General features: G+C 34.5%; 1 protein-coding gene across 1 annotated transcript in view; it reads right to left on the reverse strand.

Moving 5' to 3' along the window:
* Positions 1-26,538, reverse strand: part of grm8b (glutamate receptor, metabotropic 8b) — a 250,482-nt gene that overhangs the window by 8,800 nt on the left and 215,144 nt on the right. The window contains exons 7-8 of the mRNA XM_073831290.1: positions 18,609-18,745; positions 15,303-16,238 (exon numbers count right to left, since the gene is read on the reverse strand). Of these exons, the coding sequence (XP_073687391.1) occupies positions 15,303-16,238; positions 18,609-18,745 (1,073 nt within the window). The remainder of the gene's footprint in view (positions 1-15,302; positions 16,239-18,608; positions 18,746-26,538) is intronic.

The raw sequence follows: 26,538 nt of genomic DNA on the forward strand, positions 1-26,538 counted from the left end.
GGTTTTTCAAAAGAACCCAAAGGTTCTCGGGGGAGTGCAAAAGATCTCAGGGGAACAAAAGATTTGCAAAAGAACCCAAATGTCTCTGAGGAATGCAAAACATCTCAGGGGAGCACAACATTTTTGTGAAAGAACCCGAGGGTTCTTTTGGGAATGCAAAAGTCTTGGGGGAACACAAAAGTTTTTCAAAGGACCCAAGGGGTTCTCTTGGGAATGCAAAAGATCTCAAGGGAAAACAAAAGTTTTGCGAAAGAACCTAAAGGTTCTCTGCGGAACACATAGATCTTAGGGGAATACAAAACCTTTGTGAAAGAACCCAAAGGTCTCTGGGAATGCAAAATATTTCAGGGGAACACAAAAGTTTTGCGAAAGAACCTAATGTTTCTCTGGGGAATGCAAAAGATCTCACGGGAACACAGAAGTTTGAAGAACTCAAAGGTTCTCGGGGGAACATAGCCCCAAACCAGAGGACTCCCCTATCCCTAGTGTGGGATGAGAATAGTTAAGAGTGAGGAGTTGGGGTGAAGGAGAGATGCCAGAAAACTGTCGTGGGACAAAGGTGAGTTGGCTGTATATACACATATCATGCAAGTTAGGTTGATTAACTAGACAAGCTACACCTGTGCTGAATTGGTTGATTATCTGATCATGCTCCTCTCGAACCTTGTTAATAAAACATAAGACAACAGCAAAAGATATCAGGGAAACACAAAAGTTTTGCGAAAGAACCCAAAGCTTCTCGGGAGAACGGAAAAGATCCCAAAGGTCTCAGGGGAATGCAAAAGATCTCAAAAGTTTTGCGAAAGATCCCAAATGTCTTGGGAGAATGGAAAAGATCTCAGGGGGATACAAAAGTGTTGTGAAAAAACCAAAGGTTCTCGGGGGGGAACGCAAAAGACCTAAGTGGAACACAACATTTTTGCAAAACAACCCAAAGATTCTCGATGGAACACAAAAGTTTTGCAAAAGAACCCAATAATTCTCTGGGGAATGCAAAAGATCTCAGGGGAATACATAAGTTTTGTGAGAGAACGCAACAATCTTGGAAGAAAACCCAAAGGCTCTTGGGGGAACGCAAACGTTTTGCGAGAGAAAACTCAAAAGCATTGAAATATAATTTTTTCCTTCCATTATTTTCTCATTACCATGTCCCTTTAGGGAGTCCGTATACTGGATATCACATCATACAATGTGGCAGAAACAAACTGAGAAGACTCTAGAAGATAAAAATGGCTCAATTAAACTTTTCTCTTTCTTTGTGTTTTTTGTTAGCCATCATTTAGCTGCTTTTGTCATTTTTGCATTTGTTGTTTTTGTTCCATCTCATCCATTTCTTTTTTGACTGCAAATGAACAAGCAGTGTTGCCGCCTTAGGCTTGACTCTTAAAAAAACTCCTTCTCCTTTGTTATACAATGTCTCACCTCCATCTCTAGACTACTAGTTTGTACTTTTGTACCTCTTCTGATCAAATCTGTAAGTTTGCTTTGCAAAGATTTCCTTAGGATGAAGCCATTTTATTAAGCATTCTCATTTGTATGTTGCTGTAGATAAAAGTGCTTGCCAAATGAATAAATGTAAATGTATTTCAGCTACATCCATTACTAACAAGTGCATAAAATCAAGCACAAAACCATGCAATCTCCACAGAAAAACCTTAAAATCGAATGAATGCTGCTTAATTTTATATATTTGCAGCAAAATTAGCAAATACATCAAGAATATGCAGCATATTTCTATGGTGTATCCTGAAAAGCACTTGCGTGTGTGTTTTTATATTTTTATGTGCCTATTGTAATTCACAGCGTCAGTCAGTAGCACCAAAACAGCGGGGGTAAAAAAAGAAAACACACTCTCAAAAAGCCATACGAAGAAGTAAACTCCATTTAACTAAAGATCTTTGGGGAGCTTAAGTGGTTTAAAAATCAATGCCACAGCATGCGAGCGGTGAACGAATAAACACAACCAACTATATATAAACTGGAACTCATTCAAAATGTCCGTAAAACTGCAGATGACTCATCTAACTCTAATTACCCCCGGCAGGCATCCTTTCCTCATCTTTTCATCTGTTCCCCTCTATTCAACGGCAGTGCAATGCAAAGTGAGGGTACTGACAGAAAAACCAATTGGTATAGTTCCTTCCCTCACTCCAGGACGTTTAACACAAGCAATCCCAATGCTAATGTACAATCGGCTCCCTTCAATGAGGAAATGCACAAGTATGCTAAAGAAACGGGAGCGTTAATGCAGAAAATAAGCAGAAACGAGAAGGTGCAAGGTTCAAATTACACGCCATGCAGCTGTAAAGAAACTTCTTAGATTTAATGAGCACAGAGTGAGGAGATGTGAATAAGAGAGACATGCCTCAATAAAATACTCATATCTGTGTCCTCATATTGTGGTTGCTCATTGCAATAATCTTTTTAACATCAGTGAGGGCGAAAGAAATAAGCCCGGGAGAGATAAGGGAAACGGGAAATACGCTCGGCGGATTTCTTTCCATTTGGAGTCTTTTGTCATGCCGAGGAATGAAAAACGGTCTGATTTGAGGGAAACAATTTCCTCTTTTACGTAACTTTTAATTTAATACCACCCTGAGGGCCAGCTGTTTACCACAGCGTTTGTTTTCATGGTGTTTGTTTCTCGAAATGAATGCGAGAGTGCTTTTATGCTAAATTCTGCGGTTCCGCTAATCCCTCGTGTATGTGAAGCCACCTCACCGAGTAAAAATAGCCTATCATAACTCACTTATGCTAATCTGACTGAGATATGCTATCTAGCAGATGATAATTAAACACTGGAAAAGCTGAGAGGAAGATTGTGACATTTTGTACTATATATAGGCTAAGCTTCATAATTTGCTTATCTAAAACATTATGTAAAATCAGACTAAATGACACTTCAGCTCAGTGAAAAAAACCTGTATAATTAAATGAGTATGACTACAAATGCAACATTTGATAGCAAAAAAATGCTGTATGCAAACAGAGACACAAAGACTTGACCATTGCATTGCATTTGCTACCTGAGATGTTAACACACCTGTGAGAAACCTGACTGTAGTAAGCCCAAAGTATACTTTACTTTTTACACATTAGCAAGAGACAGCGTACAGTCCCTGCTGAAAAAAAAACAGCATATGCTGGTTAGATATGTTTTGGTGCTGGGATGCTGGTTTATGCTGGTCCTTAGCTGGTTAATGCTGGTCCCTTGCTGGTTTATGCTGGTCATGTTGCTGGTCAAGGACCAGCATAAACCAGCAAAGGACCAACATAAACCAGCTAAAACCAGCATCCCAGCACCAAATATACCTAACCAGCATATGCTGTTTTTTTTCAGCAGGGGTGTGCGTGGCACGAATTTCGTCATAAGAACATGCATCAGGTCGCACATGCACATTGAATTTATTTTGCAGTAATCAGTTGTTCCACAAGGTGGCAACACTGTTCCGGGCCATTGTTTCACAGTAGAAAATTAAACTAAAGAGACGGAACAACAACAACAAAATAACGGAGACTGCAACAACAGACAATCACGTTAACAAACGCTTATGAGAGAGTGGATATGAGACAGCTTTGGTTTAAAAGAGTTCATAACATTTGCTATCGGTCGTAAGTTATAGGAGAATATAGAGCAGACACCAGACATGGATCAAGCTTTCTAGAGCTTATGTGTCAACCACCTGCATTCGCGCACATCTTCAAATGGAGTATACTTTGAAAGGCTATGCATTTAACTATGCATACGCTAGTATACTAAGTTTGGTTTGCTGTTTACAGTGCGTAATTTAAGGTTTTTGTGCATTACATTATCGAAAATTTTGACAATTTTCACTGGCAAAAAGATCCTATTGTTAGTAGTGTAGTCATTTTCAAACCAAACAGCTTTCTGTTGGTCAACTTGAACCTGTTGCGAAATTTGCGTGGGAAAACTTAGTGTGGATTCCAATTGAAATTGGCAATTGAAAAATTCAGTGCTCAACCTTGTTTCACTAAGGGGGCATTTACACTTCACTATTTTCTGAAAATAGAAAACTTTTAATGCATTCATTTACATGAAAATGGTGCTTTAGGGGCCTTAAAATGCGAACATTTGAATACGGGTTTCGAAGTGCACGTTTTTGAAAATGATATCGATATTGTCTTAGTGTAAAGTATAAAAACCTTAATTTGTGAAAACAGTGATATTATGTGCAGGTATATTATGTGTTCAGTTTATAGGCATACGCGAGTGGACTACAGGACTGTGTTTGTGCATGCATAATACTAGAGCTGGGTATTGACACAAATTTCACAACTCGATTATTTTGGAAATATATCAGGTACAGTACATGGCAAATTTTCTTTAAGTCAGGACTCTGGCTGGGCCACTGCAAAACGTTAATGTTTTTGTCTGCTAACCATTTCTTCACCACTTTTGCTGTGTGTTTTGCGTCGTTGTCATGCTGAAATGTCCACTGGTGCCCAAGGCCAAGTTTCTCTGCAGACTGCCTGATGTTGTTGTTGAGAATTTTGATGTAACACCAAAACGGTATTTACTGATTATTGTAATAAAAAGAACAGAATTTAAAAACTGAGACTTTGTTTCATATCAAAAGTAACAAGGCACAAAGCTTATTGCTATTTACTGGATGGGAGGTACGCTACGATGCTTTGTTCATTTAGTAAAAAAACAGACTAGACTAATCAATTCTTCGGATTTAAGAATTGATATTGTTTTGTAAAAATGAGAATCGATTAAAATCGAGAAATCAATATTTTTTTACCCAGCCCTACATAATGCAGCATTTTTAGACATTTTTGCAGATATGTGTGAACATCATTTGTATGCAACATTTTTCAAAAAACAAAATGGAAAAACCTTTTCATTTTTAGTACATTGTCGTTGTGTAAATGTACCCGGAGAAAGTGCCAAGCAGCTTTCAGTTGGTTAATGCGGTGAGAGATATTTAGCAATTGCGTTGTTCTTACTGGATTTTTCCTCAGAACAAGGGTAATTGTGACTAGGGTTGCAAAAAGGTGGAACATTTCCAGTAAAGTTAAGAAACATTCCAGAAATTTTGGAAACTTTCCAGGATTTTTTGGAATCTTCCAGGGATTTTTGGTAAGTTTCTGGAAATTTTTCAACCCCTTTGCAATCCTAATTGTGACCACGCCTTAATATTTGGGCCTTTGTGATATTTTAATTATTTTAACACGTAGTCTTCGTTTCTCTTATAAACAATGAGCTGGTTCTCATGTGTGACCTTCCTAATAAAAATACGATACTAAGCTGGATGATGCAACCATTTTTAGTCAAAAAGTATATACTTTTTACATTTTATTTCAGAAAATGACTGATCGTTTTGCTAGAGAATAACCTTAATTGTCAATTTGGATTGTGTGGATTATGTTAATGCCACCTAATTATAGATTTTGGACCGTCAAATACAGTCTACATTGAGCCCTGTTCACTTGCATTAGAGACAAATCTTGGAATGTTTCCCTCCAAAATATTAATTCCTCTTTGGCTGAGGAAAGAAAGTCATACACATCATGGATGGCTTAAGGGTGAATAAATAATCAGAAAATTTTCACTTTGAGTGAAGTATTGCTTTAAAGAAACCACCTAAATGTTAATTGTGCACATGCAATCCAGATGAATTGAGTGCTTAAGTGGATAACCCAGGTTTTAGTTTGACCTATAACATGTTCTGAGCTAATTATTAACTTCGATTTCTTTTAATACTGACATATTGTACACTCTTTAGTGTCAAGGATGAGAAAAAGCAAATACCTAAAGGTTTAGCATTTGCTGCATGCAAAACACATACTGGGGTGGATTTGAAACTGCTAACCCTCCCCTATTAATTTTCAATAGGTTGGCACAATGGATCACAGACCATTGAGTTGATTGGCAGGTATTTTGTCTGCAAGAGAAACTATCCAAGGGATAATCTATTGTAATGAGCCTCATGCACGTCACATGTAGGGACATTTTAAGTGGGAAAATGGCAGTTCGATCAATGTCAATGTGCTTCAAATCCCTTTTGCTAATTACTACACTGAATCGCTCCATGAGCTAATTCTGTGTTGCATGCACAACTGGATTCGATAGCATGACAGGCTTTTCACAGCTGTCTCTGCTCAGCAGTAGATTTAGAAAATTGTAGCTTTGGCGTCAAAAATACAGGTTATTAAAGGTGTAAGGTTACTAAACGTTATAAACACCAACACACAATCATAAAATAAAGGAGTGCTAGGAAATGTTCTTTCAGCAAGGAAAATATGATCAAACAAAATATGTAAGGGATAACAAACAGTTAGTCGGTCATTATAGCAAAATAAACCCAACAGCAGAGACGGTCAAGCCATTACACTACACAGGCGACTGCTTAGAAGCATCACTTGGGATTTATTCACTTTGATGAGACAGCTGATGAAAAAGTTCCATAGTTGAGATGAAAAAGATTCTCACTCAGTGCATGGATTTCAAACTGGGGCCTGTGGAAAATTTGAGAATAAAAAAAATGCCTTTAAAAAAGTGTTTTTTTAGAACTGTTATAGTAAACTGTAATTATAAGGGAACTATAAAGATGGGGTCCCATGCAAAGGCGATCATCATATGACATTAAAGGGTGAGCAGAAGCGTATTAACAGTGGTTTCCACTGAATAAAAAAAAGATAATTGCGATTGCAATTTTCAATGTACTTCCTGCTAAGTAAGAAAAGTAAATAAACTTCAAACTTTAACTTCAATTATGACTTTTTTTCTCAGAATTGCATAATAAAAACTCGCAATTCTAACTTTTTCTCAGAACTGCAAGATATAAACTCGCAATTGTGAGTTATAAAGTCAGAATTGCAATATACAAACTTGCAGTTCAGACTTTTTTCTCAGAATTGCATGATATAAAGTCAGTATTGTGTGATATAAACTCGCAATTACAAGAAAAAACATAAAATTGTGAGATATAATCTCACATTTGCAAGAAAAATACTCAGAATTGCACGTTTTTATCTCCCAATCTTGCTATTGTGATTTTATATCCTGCTATTCTGAATTTATAACTGAGAAAAAAAGTCAGAATTGCGAGATGTATACTTCAGTTTGCAAGGAAAAAGGCAGAATTGTGAGATAAAAACTCGCAATTACCTTTTTTATTTTGTATTCCATGGCAGAAAAGGGCTTTCATGAAAGAGTCTTTTATCACCCTGAAGAGGATTTATTTTATGACAATGACCAGCTGACTGCACATTACTCCAATTAATAACTGGCTACTTAACAAATAAATGAAGAAACAAACATAAATATAGCTGCAAGTAGCGATTACCAGGATTCAAGTGCTTTAAGAGATTTAAGCACATGAAAAAAGACATTACATATTATTTAACAAGCCTGTAACCACCTAAATCAATGATTTAAAAAAGCATTTTTGTACCCATTAAGCACACTTCCATTTTTAAGGTCAGATTCTAAAAAGAAAAAATACTGTATTATCCTACTTGATGTCTTAACCAATTGATGTGATTGTTACTACATACCTCATGTAATTTCATGTCAATCAGGCCATTGCACACTGAGATACGGGTCTCCATGCGTTCACACTGTCTGGCGGCCATTTTGAAAGCTGTTTGAAAACTTTCACCAAAAGAGGGGCCCTTTAAATGTGCATTTTTTTTTTAGATGTTTAAGCCTTTATTTGGGGTAAGTTTTACTAATTACTTTTAAATTAAGAGATTAATGTTTAGACTTTTGCATATCGTAACCTAGAACTTGGATGTGGGAAATATTTTCAGTTATATCCAAATGATTTTTTTTAGCAACATAGTGCAGATGCTACAGAACACAGTTAGCTGACTAGCTGTACTAAATAGTGTGCTACACTAATATATTACTTCACAGGCATTACTGGCTTGTACTTTTAAATCCATAATATTATAAATTTGCAGTTTATTCCTGGTCTGTGGTTTTACATTGCGTTTATTTTTAAAGACTTCACAAGTGAGCTTAAACGATACACTACTATGAAAACTACTATGTTTGTCACTTTAAGTTAATCTTTATTTAATGATTTTTAACTTAATTTCATAGCTTTAAGATGACAAAATCTAGACGTAAATAAACTTTATACCCAAAGATGAAATAGGCATGTCGTCCATTCAAGGAATGAGCCAGCAGAAACCTGTCATATCTGTCCAGGAAAAAAGCAACTAAAGGCTGGAATTAAATACATGACTTTTACAATTTGAACAGTTTTTTTTTTTTTAAACACCAGACATCATAAAATCTTTTAATGGTTTGTTTTATTGATTTTTGAATAAGTGTTACTTAGCTGAACGTGGACAAGTCTAGATGTTGCAAGGTGTTTAAATGACACTTCACTATGAATGTACAGTATAACTGATCAAATTGAATGCCTTGTTGCTTGATTTTAGTGTCCTGTTTTTGTTTTTGTTTTTTTGTTTTGTGATTGACTTGATAAACAAAATACGTTTTTTATTAAAACATGATGTGAGCTTATTGGAAACAGGGCTGTGCTTAAAGGGTACACAAATGTACCCATTAAGCACAGCCAGACTTTTTGTATTTAATGATGTACATCTTAATTAAAATGCTTTTTATTAGATTAGATTTTGGTGAGATACGTTTACACTACAGGTCATTTACCATATAGAAACAAGGTGTTTATGTTTATGCCTTTTAATGGACCTGTAAAACTGTTTCTGGAGAATGTTTGCCCTTTCCTATGCCATATACCTTCTATGTAGATATCAGAGAACAGTTTAAAATATTGTATCAATGCATTCTATGGCACCTTTGAAGCACCAGCTGTGGTCCGATCTCCCTAAAACTTTGCATGCTTGTTTAGAATTACCTGTCGTATGTGCTCATCAGGTTTCGTGAAGTTTTGAGTTTTTGCTTAGGCTTTAGGCTTTGGGGTATATTTCGACGACCCCTGTTCTAAACGACCCTGTTATAGCTTCCCAAAAAGTAAATCGGCCTAGAAGAGTCCAGAGAATTGTACTGCTTAGTTTTTTTCCAGATTGAGCGAAAAATCTAGGACTAGTTCGCGTTTGATTGACAGCAGTGGTTCTAGAGGCAAAGTTTTTCGTAATGAGGAAAATGAATGTCATACCAAGAAAATGAATGTCGTACTGAGTTTCGTTCTGATTGACCTCCGTTAACCTTGTCTAATAGGTGCTCAAATTTCATCGGCCTATGGCGGCCATGTTTTTTGAGATACACAAATGTGCTTATAGACGCTTGTGGCACTTCGGGCCAATACCTTGCCGCTTTTAAACGTTTTGACATCCTTTTGCAATGTAGAGCCGAAAGTTCTTTTTTTGATAATTATTGATATTCACTCTCCGGAGAATCTTCTTGCACTGGTTTAGTTCCGATTGGGCGAAAAATGTACAACTAGTTTGTAAAAGTAAAAAATAAAAAATACCTGGAATTTTCGACCAGGGTGATGGATGAATTTGAGCCAAGGATTCCAACGTCATAAGACACTTGAACCTGCGACAACCAGTTTAGGAGTTATACGCGATTTGTACTTTTGCGCTTTAGCGCTCCCATCAGGCCGATTGGGGTGAGCCTTGGTGACGCTGTAGAAAGTGTGAGTACTACCATCCCTCCAAGTTTCAAGTCTCTACGATTTACGGTTTGGTCTGCCTGATCAGGTTTACATAGAGATTGCTGATCCTTGGCCATTCTAACATTTACAATAGGGTTTCAGCACTATGCACTTGAACCCCTAATTATTTGTTATGTGAGAAAAAAGAGGCAATGAAGTGATAGCAGACATTAAACTTAAGTAGCAAAACCGAATTCTCAAGCAGTCACAGTTTAGTTGTCATCATTCAATAAAACTACAGAATGCAACGATCGACCAAACAAAATCAAGTATTCTGGAGCGCCGTCCATATAAAAAATACAAATACATAAAAAAGCCATCCATGCTAACAGAAAGCAGTTAGGTCAACAAGTTCAACTCCATCTCTAGCTGTTATATCTTGAGAAAATCATGTTGTCGAGCTCTTCGAGATGAATTCTTAATGAGCATTGCTTTCAATCCTCTGCTTTTGCACCATTTGTCCTTTAAGATAACACTTGACATCAATATCTGACAGCAAATCTTTACAGGCTGAAATCTCAACACATGTCACAGACATTAGACATGCAGAGAAGACTGTGTTTTTAATCCTGGCTTCTCTCGGCAGCACTAATGAGCACTGGACAGAAATACATCCTGCTGCAGAAAGAACAGAGGGCTCAGCCTACAGTCTGCAGACCACCACTGAAGTCATCAACATTTTAAGACCCACACTAGCCCGGACCGACAGAGGCAGCATGCTATTTATGGCCCATTAACAGCAGCACTATTCCTCTGGGTCATGTTTGATCATCTCCATATATCTGATAATGAGCAGCTCTTAGATGAGTGCTTGTTTTTGATGCAAAGACCTAAAAGAATAACAAGGACTGTGTACTGGTGGAGCTGCCAATGAGGAGATGATATAGATGATCCTCATCTGTTCACTTCATCAGGTTGGCACAACAATAATAAAGAGATATGCAAAAATAGATAATGACAGTAATGACAATAGCCATAGCTATTAGTATCAAATGGTGCATACAGATGTACCTGCACTGAATGAGGGATGATTCATGTCAAGTTGTAATATAACCTAATGACTCCACTGAACAGAATGTGATATTCTTGAAAACAACACAATACTGGGTAACACTTTATAATAATGTTCAGTTGTAAGTCTTTTATAAGTGACTAGTTAATGATGAAATAATCATTTACAAAACATTCACAAATGATTAATAAGTGATATGCTAACAATTTGTGTATGTTTTGTTAATTCATTTACAAGTCAATTACAAGTAAATTTACAAGTAATTAGTTAATGATGAACTAATTAATTACAAAACATGACTATGTGTTTATAAATTATTAATAAGTGATATGTTCATTTTATTGTAAGTAATATGCTAACAATTTACCAATATGTCGTAAATTGTCTTAAAATTAGCATATAATAAAATAATCAAACAGATCCTTAGTAAATGGTTAAAAAATTTAATTATAAGTTAACCCCTTAACTGTCAGCAGATTTCACACCAATTTTTTTAACAAATTACAGAAGTTTAAATTTACTGTAAAGAAAATACACTGTGCAATTTTTATTATATTTCATATAAAATACATATTTTACATAACAGGTTTTATCCTAATCAATCAATTTGAAGCCTTACATCTAAATAAGTTATTTATCCAAATTTGAAGTTGATATGAAAAAAATTGAGGTTCCTGTGAAAGTTTGCTTAGAGTGTTATAAAATACTAAATAACCTTATATAATTCATACACTACATGGTCCATAGTGCATATGTGCATAAGTACATAGTGAATAAGTGCAGAGTATATAGTGCGTCATTTGGGGCGCAGCTCATGTTTGCCAGAGAAGACATCTTTACCCTCACCAGTCAGCCCTTACATTGCAGTACACACTTAGTATTCAAAAGCTGTTGTGTAAATGCATGAATAAATCATTTACAAATCTTTCTGCATCCCCTAATCTAAAGTGTAAACAATTCATCATTTGTAAATATGTTACACATCATTTGTAGATCTTTCTCATGTTGCAAATGATCTGGGGCCGGTTGCACCAGCTGTGCGTAAATGACAACTTAGCCTAGTTGTGACGTAAATGGACACTAAGTTACAACTTACGCACTACTAAATATTTTTGCGTTGCACCATTAAACTTAGTTTCAACGTAACTCTACGTATAAACTAAATATTTACGGAAGCGTCTGGTCAGGAATAACGGTTGGAATAAAATAGCAGACTGAGTGAACTGCATCAATATGCTCTTTTTTTAACCGACAACCTACAATCATTTAGACATATATGATGCTGCTGACATTTACACTCACATACATATTAAGAGAGTGAACAATATGTGAATAAACGTACTCGTTTCTTTTTAGCGCGTCTTTAACACCCCATCTACTCTGTGCACTTTGTGTTTGTCAGGTTTTAGTCTGTTTCTGTTCTGTTTTCCTAGTGTTTTTCCCCCTATGTTTCCTATGCTAATGGTTTAGTCCTTGTCTCCCCCTTTTGGTTTAGTCTTAGTTGGTTTTGTCTTGCCCATATTTGTATTTCCCCCTCGTCATCTTGTTATCTCGTTTGTTACCACGCCCCCGTTTCTCTGTATTTAAGTCTGTGTCTAATCACTCCCTGCTGTCCGTTGTTAACGTTACATGTGCTCGTTTCTTGCTCCCGGTTTTTGTTTGTTTGTAATCATTTTCAGTGTTTTGTTTAATAAACTTTATTTATTTATTTACTCCAGTTCTCCTCCTCCATCTCCATTCCTCAACCCACCAGAGCGTGACAGTGTTGCGCATGTCAGATAAAATAATAAATAAATGGCATTTCTTTTTTTTTCTTTTTTTATTGATCCTTATTTATTTGAATTAGTCTCTGGATGTTATTTACAAATGTGACGCTGGACAAAAAAAGCTTACATATAAACTAATGTTATTATTGTTTCGTTTTTAATGGAAACTTGTTTTTATCGTTAGTATATGAGAGGGGAAAGAAGTTAGAATGAAGGATAAATTACAAATCATAGTTCTGCTCATGTATTTTGAAGGTTTCTATTGGATTATTTAGGGTAAGCGTCATATTATGCGACTACGCATTACTTTACGGAGAGCTTACGAACTACAAGCTAAGTCCTGCCTTACGAACAGCTGGTGCAACCAAATAATGTATAGATTTAGTTACAAACTACCTAGTAGTTACTAGCCTCTAGTGTGGACTTTACGTTCCAATTTAAGTAAGAACTTTAGATTAGGGGATGCAGAAAGATTTGTAAATGATTTATTCATGATGTGATCTTCAGTAAAGGATAAACATTTTAATGATTGATATTTAAATTATTTTTAAGTGACAAATAATATATTAACTAGTAACGTATTAACCACTTACTAAGGATCTGTTTGATTATTTCATGATTTGCTATTTTTTAAGATAACTTTGTAAATTTTGTTTCCTTTTTGAGCATCAGTAAGAATTTGGACCTTCTGTAATAGTTGCATATGAGTCCCTCAGTTGTCCTTATAGTGTAAAAAGATGAATCTTATAATCATACAGTCATTGTTGGAAAAGGTTTAAATACACAGAAATGCTAAAAAAAAAAATCAAAGAATTTGTGGGGCTTGAAGGATTTTTCTGAAGAACAGCGGGCAGTTCAACTGTTCAGGACAAACAAGGAATTCATGAACAACTATTACTAAGCAAAAAAGCAGCTGTGGATCATCCAGTTAGAGTTAGAGTTGGACTAACCAGTGGATCGATTTTGTTACACAGCATCTAAAATGTTGTTATGGTCATTCTGAAATGCCTGAGGAAAGTCTGTTGTCAAAGTATTTCTGTACTGTCTTACACGACTGCGTTCCTAAACAGCAGGCATCCACCTCCAAAAGCAATGGCTGCATTTATTGTGTTTTGTCTCACACTGAGGCAAGTAATTTATTATATATGAAAATTATTATATTCAGTGGCTTCTCCTACTTTTCTTAGTAATATTTAGTGCCAGTTTACAAGGAAGTGACGATTTTGTTCTCTTTGACTCGATGGAAGGAAACGGTGCTTATTCACAAATGTTTTATGTGATATTTCAGTTTTGTGCATAAGATAAATTCGCAACTTTGGACTGAAACCCATCTACTGCTTCTTAGCTTGTTACTCGAAAGCTGAACTATTGTAAAATGCAGTAAAGTTCATAGAAAGAAATTAAAGGGAACCATGGGTATTTAGACTTGTATGTCTTAATACAACGAAAATTATGTATCTTACTGACATGTAGCAGAAAACTCATAAAACAATTACGTTATTTAAAAAAACATAATTTTAAACATATTTTGGACTATGGGGGCGCCATTATTTCTATGACGTGAAATGCTTGCACTTGATGAGCTACTGCTACCTGTTACTATTACCACAAAACATCTCGGAAAATAAAATACTTATACTGTACAATGCCATATTGTGTAGCTTTTAGTGGTAATTTTCACTTGAAGGATAACAAGTGAAGCATTAAAAGTCTTCACTGCTTTCCTAGTGATAAGAAGAGGAGAAAAGAATGGGAAGAAAAAACCTTCCTGATGCTAGATGCCATCCTGGCAGGATGTAAACACGCCGACATTTGTCATGACGCCACAGCCACTGAAAGAGTTTTTCAGCGCCAATTTCACTGGATATCCTGGGTGTTTAGACTCCTTGTGGGGAAAAAACACCAATGGTATGGCATATGGTTAAGTCTACGCTTAAATATCCATTGCCACCTGTAAGCTCTTTCAGTAGCTGTGGTCATCGCATCAGTATTTTATTTTTCCTGAGTTGTGTTGCGGTTAAAATAGCAACACGCAGCACCTCTAGCTCACCAAGTGTAACCATTTCACGTCAAAATGGCACCCCATAGTCTAAAATTTGTATAAAACAATGTGATTTTTTTAAATTACATAAATCTTTCATTAGTTTTCCACTACATATTTCAGTAAAAGACATCATTTATGTTATATTAAACAATACAAGTCTTAATACCTTGAACAGTTTTATTTTAAATAGAAAAAAACTATTTTAAATTGTAATAATATGGTGAAATATTACTGTTTTAACGCAAACTTCTGTCATGAAACTCCAGATGGCGCAAGCTGATTGGTCCAATAAGCTTGCTGCTTTACATTTAAAGGGCTGGTTAGTTCCTTTGAAACCCTCCACCTCCCCAGCTCCACCTGTATAGATCTGCTATGGGTTATTATTAGGGATGCACCGATACCAATCGGTCGATAAAGCTTGCGCGTTTTGTCAGTAAAGCCGGTTCTGTAATCAGCGGTAAATGCCATCATGTGCGTGATTTCACGTTGAGCCGTATATACTACACACAGCCGTTGTTTACCGACGAGTAAACAACGGCTGTAAACAACGGCTGTGTGTAGTATATACGGCTCAACGTGAAATCACGCACCTGATGGCATTTACCGCTGATTACAGAACCGGCTTTACTGACAAAACGCGCAAGTTATCGACCGATAAGGATCGGTGCATCCCTAGTTATTATATATGCTACTTGTGCAGCAGCAGTGTGTCTTAAATGATCACAGCACTGTATCGCGTATGTATTAGCAGTAGCAAGTTCTTATACTTGCATTGCAGCAGTAGCAACAGCAATAACCAACAGTAGCAGCAAATCATCAGTGAAAAAAATCACTTAATAAGCTCTTTATCATAGACTCACCCGCTCTGCAGATTGTGCGGTCCCAAAGAAGATGGGTATGAAGGCCAGCCAGATGATGCAGGTGGTGTACATGGTAAATCCAATGGGCTTGGCCTCATTGAAGGTCTCCGGCACTCCCCTGGTCTTGATTGCGTAAACAGTGCATGTGACCATCAAAAGGATGCTATAGCCCAGCGAGCAGATGAGTGACAGGTCCGAGATGTCACACTTGAGAACCCCACGGGCGTTTCCGGGGTCCTGCGTGCGCTGCTCGCCATAATCCACAATGGTGTGCGGCGGGTCGGCCACAAACCACACAAATACACCCATTAACTGAACTGAGATGAGGCTGAAGGTTATGACTAGCTGGGAGGCGGGGCTAATGAACCGCGGTGCCGCGACCGACCGCTTGCCCTGCTCAAAGATCCGATGGATGCGGTTGGTCTTGGTGAGCAATGCGGCGTAGCTGAAACACATGCCCAGACCAAGGAAGATCCTGCGGAAAGAGCAGACGGCCACTCCAGGCGCAGCTATCATGGGAAACGTGGTGACGTAGCATAAGAAAATTCCTGTTAGCAGCACGTAACTCATTTCCCTGCCAGAGGCCCGTACGATTGGCGTGTCGTTGTAACGCACGAACGTCACCACCACAAAAGTTGTGGCAAGGATTCCCAGGATAGCAATAAAGACGGGTACTACGGCCCACGGCGAGTGCCACTCCAGCTTAATGATAGGGATTGGCTGGCAGCCGGTGCGGTTCTGATCTGGCCGTTGCTCATACGGACAAAGTTGGCATGTGAACTCGCTGGCCTGGTAATGGTAGCCCTCGCAACGCTCACAGTGCCAGCAGCATGGCACCCCCTTCACAACCTTTTTCCGCTCGCCGGTCTGACAGGGCAGACTACATACAGACGCCGGCACAGATGAGTCTCCGCTCGCCCACTGCATGGCATTCATCTAATGACAAACAATGTCAGAATTAGTCTGGTAAATGTCAAAAAGCATTTGTTATTTTGAGATTCTGCAAAATTAATTCATATAGGAAAAAAAATAAAAGAAAATACATTTTTGACCCTGGATCACAATACCAGTCATAAGGGTAAATTTTTTGAAATTGAGATTCATACATCTTGAATAAACAAGCTTTACATTGGTGTAAGGTTTGTTAGGATAGGACAATATTTGGCTAAGATACAACTATCTGAAATCTGGAATCTAAGGGTGCAAAAATCTCAAAATATCAATAAAAAAAAAAAGGTTTTGATATATTTATGGTAGAAAATTTACAAAATATATTCATGGAACATAATTTTTACTTAATATCCATACAATGTATTGTTGGGTATTGCTACAAATATACCCATGCTACTTATGACTGGTTTTGTGGTCCAGGGTCACATTTATCAAAGCAACAGTTACCTTATGAAGGTAAAAATAATTAAGAGTCATTAAAAAGATAAAGATGGAAAATGTGTCAACAGTAGTGGGAACAAAATCAGAATGTACACTACCATTCAAAAGTTTGGGGTCAGTAAGACTTGTAATAGTCTTTAAAGAAGACTCTTATGCTCATCAAGGCTGCATTTATTTGATTAAAAATACAGAAAAAACAGTAATATTGCAAAATGTTTTTACAATATAAAATAATGTTTCTTATTTTAACATACTTTAAAATAGAATTTATTCCTGTGAAGAAAAGCTGAATTTTTATCAGTTGTTACTCCAGTCTTAAGTGTCACATGATCCTTCAGAAATCATTCTAATATGCTGATTTATTATTAGAATGATCAATGTTGGATAATATCAACAGTTATGCTGCCAAATATTTTTTGGAACCTGTGATTTTTTTTTTAGGATTGATTCATGAATAACAAGTTTAAAAAGTACAGTGTTTATTCAAAATATTAATATTTTATAACAATGTAAATTATTTATTATTAACTTTTAATAAGCTTTTAATTATTAACTTAATACATCCTTGGTGAATAAAAGTATTAATTTCTTTAAAAAAAAAAAAGAAACAATAAAAATGTACTGACCCCAAACTTTTGAATGGTAGTGTAAGTAACTGCTTATTAATTTTACATTTTTGAAATAAAAATATTTTTTATAATATAATATAACAATATAATATACACTACTGTTCAAAATCTTTTGGAGGTTGTTATGATTATTTATTGTTTCACATATGCTCACAAAGGCTCAGAAATATAGTAAAAACTATTATAGAATATTTTTCAAATGTAATTTATTAATTTGATGCAAAGCTACATTTTCAGTCCTTCAGAATTCTTTGAAAGTAAAAAAAAAAAACAATCTATATTTTTAAAACCTTTTTTAACACTGTAAATGTCACTTGTGATCAATTTAATCGGATAGTGAGTTGATGCATTTGTGTAAAAAAAATCCATATTTAAAACTTTATAAACCGTAATCTCCAGGTTCCAGCGAATGGCGTATGATGTAGGCAAAGCGTAAGCTCCGGTGGGAATATGCTAGTCTCACAAGAACCAAGTTTTGTTTACAGCAAAGGAAAACCAGTCTCCTCTTGAATTATATTGAAAATCCTTCAACATTTTTTTTTGATGAATCCTTTTTGTACTTCTAATTTGTGACTGTTGTTTTGTTTTGCTCTCTCTGTTAATCACTTCTCATCAGAGCTCACACTACGTCTACATCCTACATCATCCGCTGGAAAGCCACTCTCTCATGAACACACATACCTCAGTTAGGAGCAAGAGAAAGCAAGAGAAAATGGTTTATATATTTTTAAAAATGGATCTTTTTCTGACACAAACGCATCAAATCACTTCAGAAGGCCTTTATTAACCCCCCCAGCGCTGTGTGAAGCACTTTTTATGATGGATGGATGCCCTTTTTTTGGCCTCAAATCTCAACACCCATTCACTGCCATTATAAAGCTTGGAAGAGCCAGGATATTTTTTCATATAACTCCGTTTGTATTTGTCTGAAAGAAGAAAGTCATATATACCTATAATGGCTTGAGGGTGAGTAAATCATGGGGTAATTTAAATTTTAGGGTGAACTGTCACTTTAATGCATCTTTGCTTAATAAAAGCATTGATTTCTTTTAAGTATGCAAATCATTATCAATACCTGCACATACACAGTTAATTTCACGTCTATGGAGCGAAAATTACTTCTGCATTACGGGTGTTATTTCAACACCACTAATTGTACAGTGTAATTGCCATAATCATTATGACAGTCATCTACACCATAATCATCATTATCAAAGTAAATAACTGTTTTATAGGCAGCCTCTAACATTTAAGTACACTTGAAAAGGAACGTAAATGAACTTACATTTAAATGCAGCTGATCCGTCCAGTGGCCGATGATCTTGTACTCAGCTGACCTGTTTGTTATCTGATACTGATAGATGTCGTAGCGTCCAGGGGCATCTCCGTTTTCATTAAACACAACGAGGGTCTTGGCACTTCCTGTCCGAAGAGATGAAATAACATTACGATTGTGCAATCCTGAATCAGACACCCTCAGCTACATAATCTTCCGTGGCCAAGATGAATCAGTAAACACATCAGACATTACTTGAGACATAAAAACATCAGGGTTTCTGCATAAACAAAGTATATTGCATAATGAACCCACTCAACCAACAAGATGAATGAATTACAATCAGTGATAAGCTAAAAATGAAATCAGGGTCATATTCTGAACAAAACAATTTAGTGAACTGCTAACAAAGCATGAGAGGATCTTCTTCATTTGTTATCTGTTATTATACAAAATCATTCCATCATTATGAAACCCTGGTGAGTTTTCTCGGGCCTACAGGAGTCGTCTCAGATGAGCAATTTCAACGGCATACAGAGCAGCTCGTGAGGAGGGAGAGTTTGTATCAAATGAGCGTCTCTCGAGATGGGGAATCATGCATTATTAAAACACCTGCATACAGTCAGCCGTGGAGTGGGCCTGGAGGATTCCACAGGAAATGCTGCTTGCTGCTATGACACACCTCGAGCAACAAAATAATCAGATTACTCATTCAGAGACTCACGCTCTGCACTCACATTATCTTTTAAGATGTGACCGCGTGCCAGGCAGCGATTCCAAACGAGCCAATTCATTGACAAGGTTAGAGCTTACAAATAAAGTGAAATGACTGATGAAATAAAGTTGGCAACACAAGTCCTCCCTAAGTACTTTAGGTGACATTTTCTGGGACTGGGCCATGGTGATGGTCAATTGTCACAATTTAGTGTACTCTATTAGAATGACATCTGTAAAAATTTTATAAACATCTATGAGTGTGTTTATTTTTGTTTTTCTACAAAAATAAAATAAAAATAAAAATAACAAAACAAAAGTAAAACACAATACATTGCACATAACACAACTAAATTTAATGGAAAACACAACAAACCAACAATGGCAAACAACACAAAACAAAAGCAAACAATACAAAATAACACACCACAGCACAACAAAGAGCAAAACACTACACGACAGAATACAAAAAACTAACAAAACAAAAGCAAAACACAATACAGCAACATGGCAAAATAAAACAGACAACACAACAAACAGCAAAAAAACATAACAATAAAACCAAACAAACACCACAAAAGCAAACAAAATCCCACAACATAACAACATAAAAAATAAAACACAACAAAACAAACAGCACAAAAATAATAATACAACAAAATAAAAGAGAAAACACAACAATCTACAGTAACAAAACAAAAGCAAAACACTATACAACAACACACAACACAACAAAATAAAATAGAAAACAACACAATTAAACACAAAACACCACAAAACAAAAGCAAACCGCAAAATACAACACAATAGAATACAAAACACAACAAAACAAACATATTACAACAAAATAAAACAGAAAACACAACAAAAAAAATCACAAAAAGCAAAACAATACAACAAAATTAAACAGAAAACACAACAAAACAAACATTACAAAAAACAAAACAATACAACAAAATAAAATAGAAAACACAACAAAAACATCACAAAAATCTAAACAATACAACAAAATAAAACAGTAAACACAACTAAACAAACACCACAAAATCAAAACAATACAAAATAAAACAGAAAACAACAAAAACATCACAAAAAGCAAAACAATACAACAAAATAAAACAGAAAACACAACAAAACAAACACCACAAACCTAATATCACAAAATAAAACAGTTAAACACAACTAAACAAACACCAAAAAGCAAAACAACACAAAAAAACAGAAAACACAATATAACAAAAAAACACAACAAAACAAATATCACAAAAAAAGCAAAACAACACAACAAAATAAAACAGAAAACACAACAAACAAAAGTAAAACACAATACAACACACAACACAACAAAATAAAATGGAAACACAACAAAACAAACACCACAAACTTAATACCACAAAATAAAACAGTAAACACAACTAAACAAACACCACAAAAAGCAAAACAACACAAAATAAAACAGAAAACACAACAAACAAAAGCAAAACACTATACAACACACAACACAACAAAATAAAACGGAAACACAACAAAACAAACACCACAAACTTAATACCACAAAATAAAACAGTAAACACAACTAAACAAACACCACAAAAAGCAAAACAACACAAAATAAAACAGAAAACACAACAAACAAAAGCAAAACACTATACAACACACAACACAACAAAATAAAACGGAAACACAACAAAACAAACACCACAAACTTAATACCACAAAATAAAACAGAAAACACAACAAAACAAAACAAATACCACAGACACAATACAACAAAATAAAACATCAAAAAAGCAAAACAATACAACAAAATAAACACCACAAACACAATACAACAAAACACAAAACAAAAATAACAACACAACAAAATAAACACCACAAACAAAATAAAACAGAAAACACAATATAACCAAATAAAATAAAAAACACAACAAAACAAATACCACAAAAAAGCAAAACAGTACAACAAAATAAAACACAAAACAAACATGACAACACAACAAAATGAAACAGAAAACACAAAACAAATACAACAAACAAAAAACCCATAGAACTCAAAACAAAACAAACACCACAAACAATATAACAAAATAAAACAAAACACAACGTAACAAAACAAATACCACAAAAAAGCAAAACAATACAACAAAATAAAACAGAAAACACAACAATAAAACACAAGGCAAATACCACAAAACAAAAGCAAACACACCACAACAAAACACAATAGAACACAGAACAAAACAAAACAAAAATATCACAAACACAAACGCAAAACACAATGAAAGAAAACAAGTACCACAACAAAAAAACTAAAGCAAAACACAATACAACAAAACAACAGAAAACACTAGGAATATATTACAAATTTAATATATCAGAGTTATTTAGAAAAAGATAAGGATGAAAAATAACACTAAATGTGTCAACATCAGTTGTAAGGAGCCACAGACAAGCTGGATCACACACCATCCCTTAAATAAATTTTGTGTGCATTGCTAAAATATGAAAATCCAGAACGAAGTTGGCAGTATCCTCGTCATCTTGATGCAGGACACTGACCATTCTCCAATCAACCACTTGATTGCGGCCTCTCGCTCGCACAATCCAAACACCTCAGACAAAGACTGTGACAATACAGAAGCAATGATTAAAGGGTGGACGAGGTGTTTTGATTAAGCCAAGTCTTGGTTTAATCACAGGTTGGACCTCATGCTCAAGACTTACAATTAGACAGTGCACACTGCTAATTCAGTGTGGCCTGCGGAAAGCAGAACATAGAGAGGAAACGTGCCTATAACGAACGCGCCATCCTGTAATTCATGCACAGCGTGTAGGCACAAGTTTGGGCTTGATCTCGGCATTACTTTTCACAGTACATGCATTGCAAATATCATCCGCAGTGGAGTGAATCACGCTTGTGCACTGCCTGAAGATGTATCTCATTATAACACACCGTGGCTAATATTCAGCATCAACAATGAATCAGCTCAAGTGTGCTGTATTTAAAAAGAACAAAGGCGAGCAAAATGAGTTCATACGAGCGTTCGGCACAGATCAAAAAATGTGAATCATGACGGCATACGTGATGAATCGACAAGCCCATAAACTCCTGGAGTCCCAGGCTCGATTATTAGGGCCAGATACACAATTCCCGCATGTTGGAAGTGGGCTTCTTTTAAACCACTACATCTTAGTTAATTTCCTGTGAGGGAAACGCCTTCGACAACCTCGTGGACTCAAGGGAGATTCATACTAATAGCTATTTGATGGAGCTCATGCTCAAGTGCTGTGTTTGCCAGCTCTGTGCTAACCTAATCAACAGAAGTTGAATGCTTGAGACGCTCACACAGCCTGAGTCAATGGTAAATAAGAGAGATTTTGCTCTAAGGAGGACATTTGGTCGTGTGAAGAGCAAAAAGGATCATCTCTGTGGGGTGCAGCTCCAAAACTGTCCACCAGGCGTGGACCGCGGCCAACTGTGTCACCGCATTTGTAAAGATTGTCGCCGCTAACATGGCGTTTTTGGCAAATGTGAAGTAATCTGAGCCCTATGGTGGTTCACTGAATTGTATAAGAGTGTTTTCCCTGTCTTTTGAGAGGTCTATGCCAATATAATTTGAGCTACCTCAGGCTTGGTGGGGATATGTAGAGGTTAAACTGATTCAAAGTGGAAAAAAAAAAAAATAATTTAATGAAATTTTTTATTAAATTAACTAACTTTTAACTAAATCAAAGTTAACAATGGAAAACTAAAAAAATATAACAACAGAAAAAGGTTTAACAATGAAAAATAAAAAATGAAATAAAATAACACAAAAAAATGACAAAGAAACAAATAAAATGATCACCCCCCACCCCTCCCCTCCTTTGCCTCCTGTCTAAATACTAATTAATTAATTAATTAAAAAAATATAAGCAAAGTTAAAGCATTAAAAAGGAAAAAAATAAATAGGAAAAATTAAAATAACATTGAATGAAATACAATAAAGGACTCCTTAAAATAAAATAAAAAACAAAAGTTAAATAAATTAAAAAACAAAAGTTAACAACAGTAAACAAAATGATGAAATGAACTAATAAAAAAGAATTAAAAAAGAAAAAAACAAATAATGTTGAAAATAAAATACAATACAGTGACTCATTCTTAAAATAAATTAAAAATACTAAAGTTAAATAAAAGTTAACAACAGTAAACAAAACAATGGAATTAACTAAAAAAAAGTAAAAAAAAAAAAAAAAAAAAAAAAAAACATTGAAAATAACACTGTAATAATAAAATAAAAGTTAGCAACAGTGAACAAAATAATGAAATTAATTAATAAAAAAAATAGTAAAAAAAGAAAAAACAAAAAATAACGCTGAAAATAAAATACAATAAAAGGACTCATCCTTAAAATAAAATAAAATAATAAAATAACAGTAAACAAAATAATGGAATTAACTAATTAAAAAATAAGTAAAAACAAACAAACATTGAAAATAAAACACAATATACAAAATAAAATACAACAAATTTTTACAATTAAATAGTATAAAATAAAAATGTAAAAAACTTATCACAACAAATCACAACACAACATCAACAACAACAAAAAAACAGAACTAAAAACAACAAAACAAATTACAACAAAAAAGCAAAACAAAATAAAAACATCACAAAGCAAGAATGATCAAAAAGATATTAAAAGAAGATCAAAAAGAAAAATAACATTTAAAAATAAAATAAAAGGACTCATACTGCAAATAAAATATAAAAAAATAAAAGTTAACAACAGTAATCAAAATAATGAAATCACCTAATAAAAAGTAAGTCAAAAATGAAAAAAAACATTGAAAATAAAATATACAAAATAAAATACCACAAATTGTTAAATAAAATAACATAAATTTTATCATAACCGAACACAACACAACAACAAAAAAGAAAAACTGAATAAAAAACTAATTACAACAAAACTAAAAACAAAATTAAAACATAAAAAAACATCACAAAGCAAAAAAATACAAAATTAAAAAAAAAATTATGAAAGATAAAAATTTAAATAACAACCTAAAATCAGATACAATAAAATAATTCATACTTAAAATAAAAGAAACTAAAGAAAATACAAAAAGTTATTAGAAAATAAAAAAATGGAAAACATTAAAAATGGAAAATAAAATACAATAGAAGAATGTTAAATAAAAGTTAAGAACAGTAAACTAAATTAAATTAACTAATAAAACATTTATAAATAAAACAAAATATGCAAAATAAAATACAAAGAAATAAAAAAAATTAAAACTAACATGGAAAAAAAAATTACATTTATTTAATTAATTTGATTATATTATTTAATTAAAGTTATCACAACAAAGAAAAACAACACAACAAAAAACAACAAAACAAAAATAAAAGCAAAACATAAAATAAAAACATCACAACAAAACAATCATCACAAAACAAAAAAAACAAAACAAGAAAAACACAACAAAACAAACAGAACAAAACAAAAAACACAAAACACAACGAAACACACAAAACAACAACAAAGAAAAGAAAAACAGAACAAAAAACAACAAAACAAAGAAAAACAACAAATCAAAAACATCCCAACAAAACAAAAAAGCAAAAATGATAAAAAGATAAAGATAAATACTTAAAATAAGAAAAAAATAAATAAAAGTAAACAAAATAATGAAATGAACTAATAAAAACTAAGTAAAAAAGAGAGAAAACACAATTTAAAAAATAAAATCAAATAAAACATTTTTAAAAAGTTACCATAGAAATCAAAATTTTGCAAGGGAAAACTAAAACATTAATTATACAAACAAAAATAAAACAAAATTTAATTTTTCATTTAAAGATATTTATATTTAATTAAAACAAGCATTTTTTTAATAAAACAAAATAAATATTATATTTAACTATAATAATTATAACCATATAAAAATATAACACTAATATAACTAATATATATATATGTGTGTGTGTGTGTGTGTGTGTGTGTGTGTGTGTGTGTGTGTGTGTGTGTGTGTGTGTGTGTGTGTGTGTGTGTGTGTGTACTCACAGCAATGATGTAAACATACAAGTACAATGTTAAAAAAGAAGCTGCTGGAGGCTGGAGGAGAGTACAATCAGACTTGGGCTTGGACCAAGCAATTGAACGAAGCACAGAAACCAATTTCCAGTCCACTGCCCTTACAGTGACCTGATACAGTACAACCACATCTATCCTCTTATAACCCAATCCCTCGACATCAGATCTAGTTTCATACAGCCGCTGCTTATGATGCAAGGCAACCGACGAGGCAAAAAGACAAGCGTATTGGAATTCGCAAGCCTTACACTCCATATCCACACAACCTTACATGCAGGTTAATCATTACAACCCCATACGCCGCACAAAAACACACCTGCTCCGTGTTCAGGCCAAAGATGATATTCTTGATCCCATGCCAGAGTTTGACAGCAGAGCACCTTCATGTCAGACAAATGAAGAAAGTCCATGGCTTGTCAAAGGTTAATTCTTCCATTAATTCAGCTGTCTGATGTGACGTGGTGATGCCCTTTTCCAAGACTGAGAGAAAGCATCATGTATTAAAGAAAGGACGTAGATACCTACAGTCCACCGCTTACTGAACTCATCTCTCTATTGATTTTTCCGCTGTTTATAAAGACAATTAGCTGCCGACATGCTCGCAGCCGACGTGCGCAACGTCCTTTCAATGTCCTCCATTTATTCAAGCATTATCAGGCTACTTAATAAACAGTTTTCACTTAGCTGCCGAGAAACTAAGAGAAAATCGATAATAGAGATGAAAACACAATGAAATCTTTCCAGGTTGGTGCTACAATCAATGGCGTGCTATTAAGACACTCTGACTAGCTTGTGAGAGTTCCTCTTCTTTCTAAATGTCAAATGCTATCTTACTGTACATTCCCTAATTATACCATAAAATCAGCATGTGTTTGCAAAACTGATGTAATGTTGGACAGGACTTGAATTTTCATTGGTATAGAAATGATTTAAAATAAAGTAATATGAAAACCATGTAAATTAATATGGATAACATTAAAATAGAAAATAAAATAAAAAGACATGGACCTATGTATTACAAAGGCGAGACTTGAGTTCCCTTTAGTAGACAAAATAAAATTAAAAAGACATGGACAAATAGGGAATATATATTTATATATTATAGATAGAATATATAAAGAATTTGAGTTCCCTTCAGTAAG

The sequence above is a fragment of the Garra rufa genome, chromosome 25 (genome assembly GCF_049309525.1).
Source record: "Garra rufa chromosome 25, GarRuf1.0, whole genome shotgun sequence".
NCBI classification, from domain to species: domain Eukaryota; kingdom Metazoa; phylum Chordata; class Actinopteri; order Cypriniformes; family Cyprinidae; genus Garra; species Garra rufa.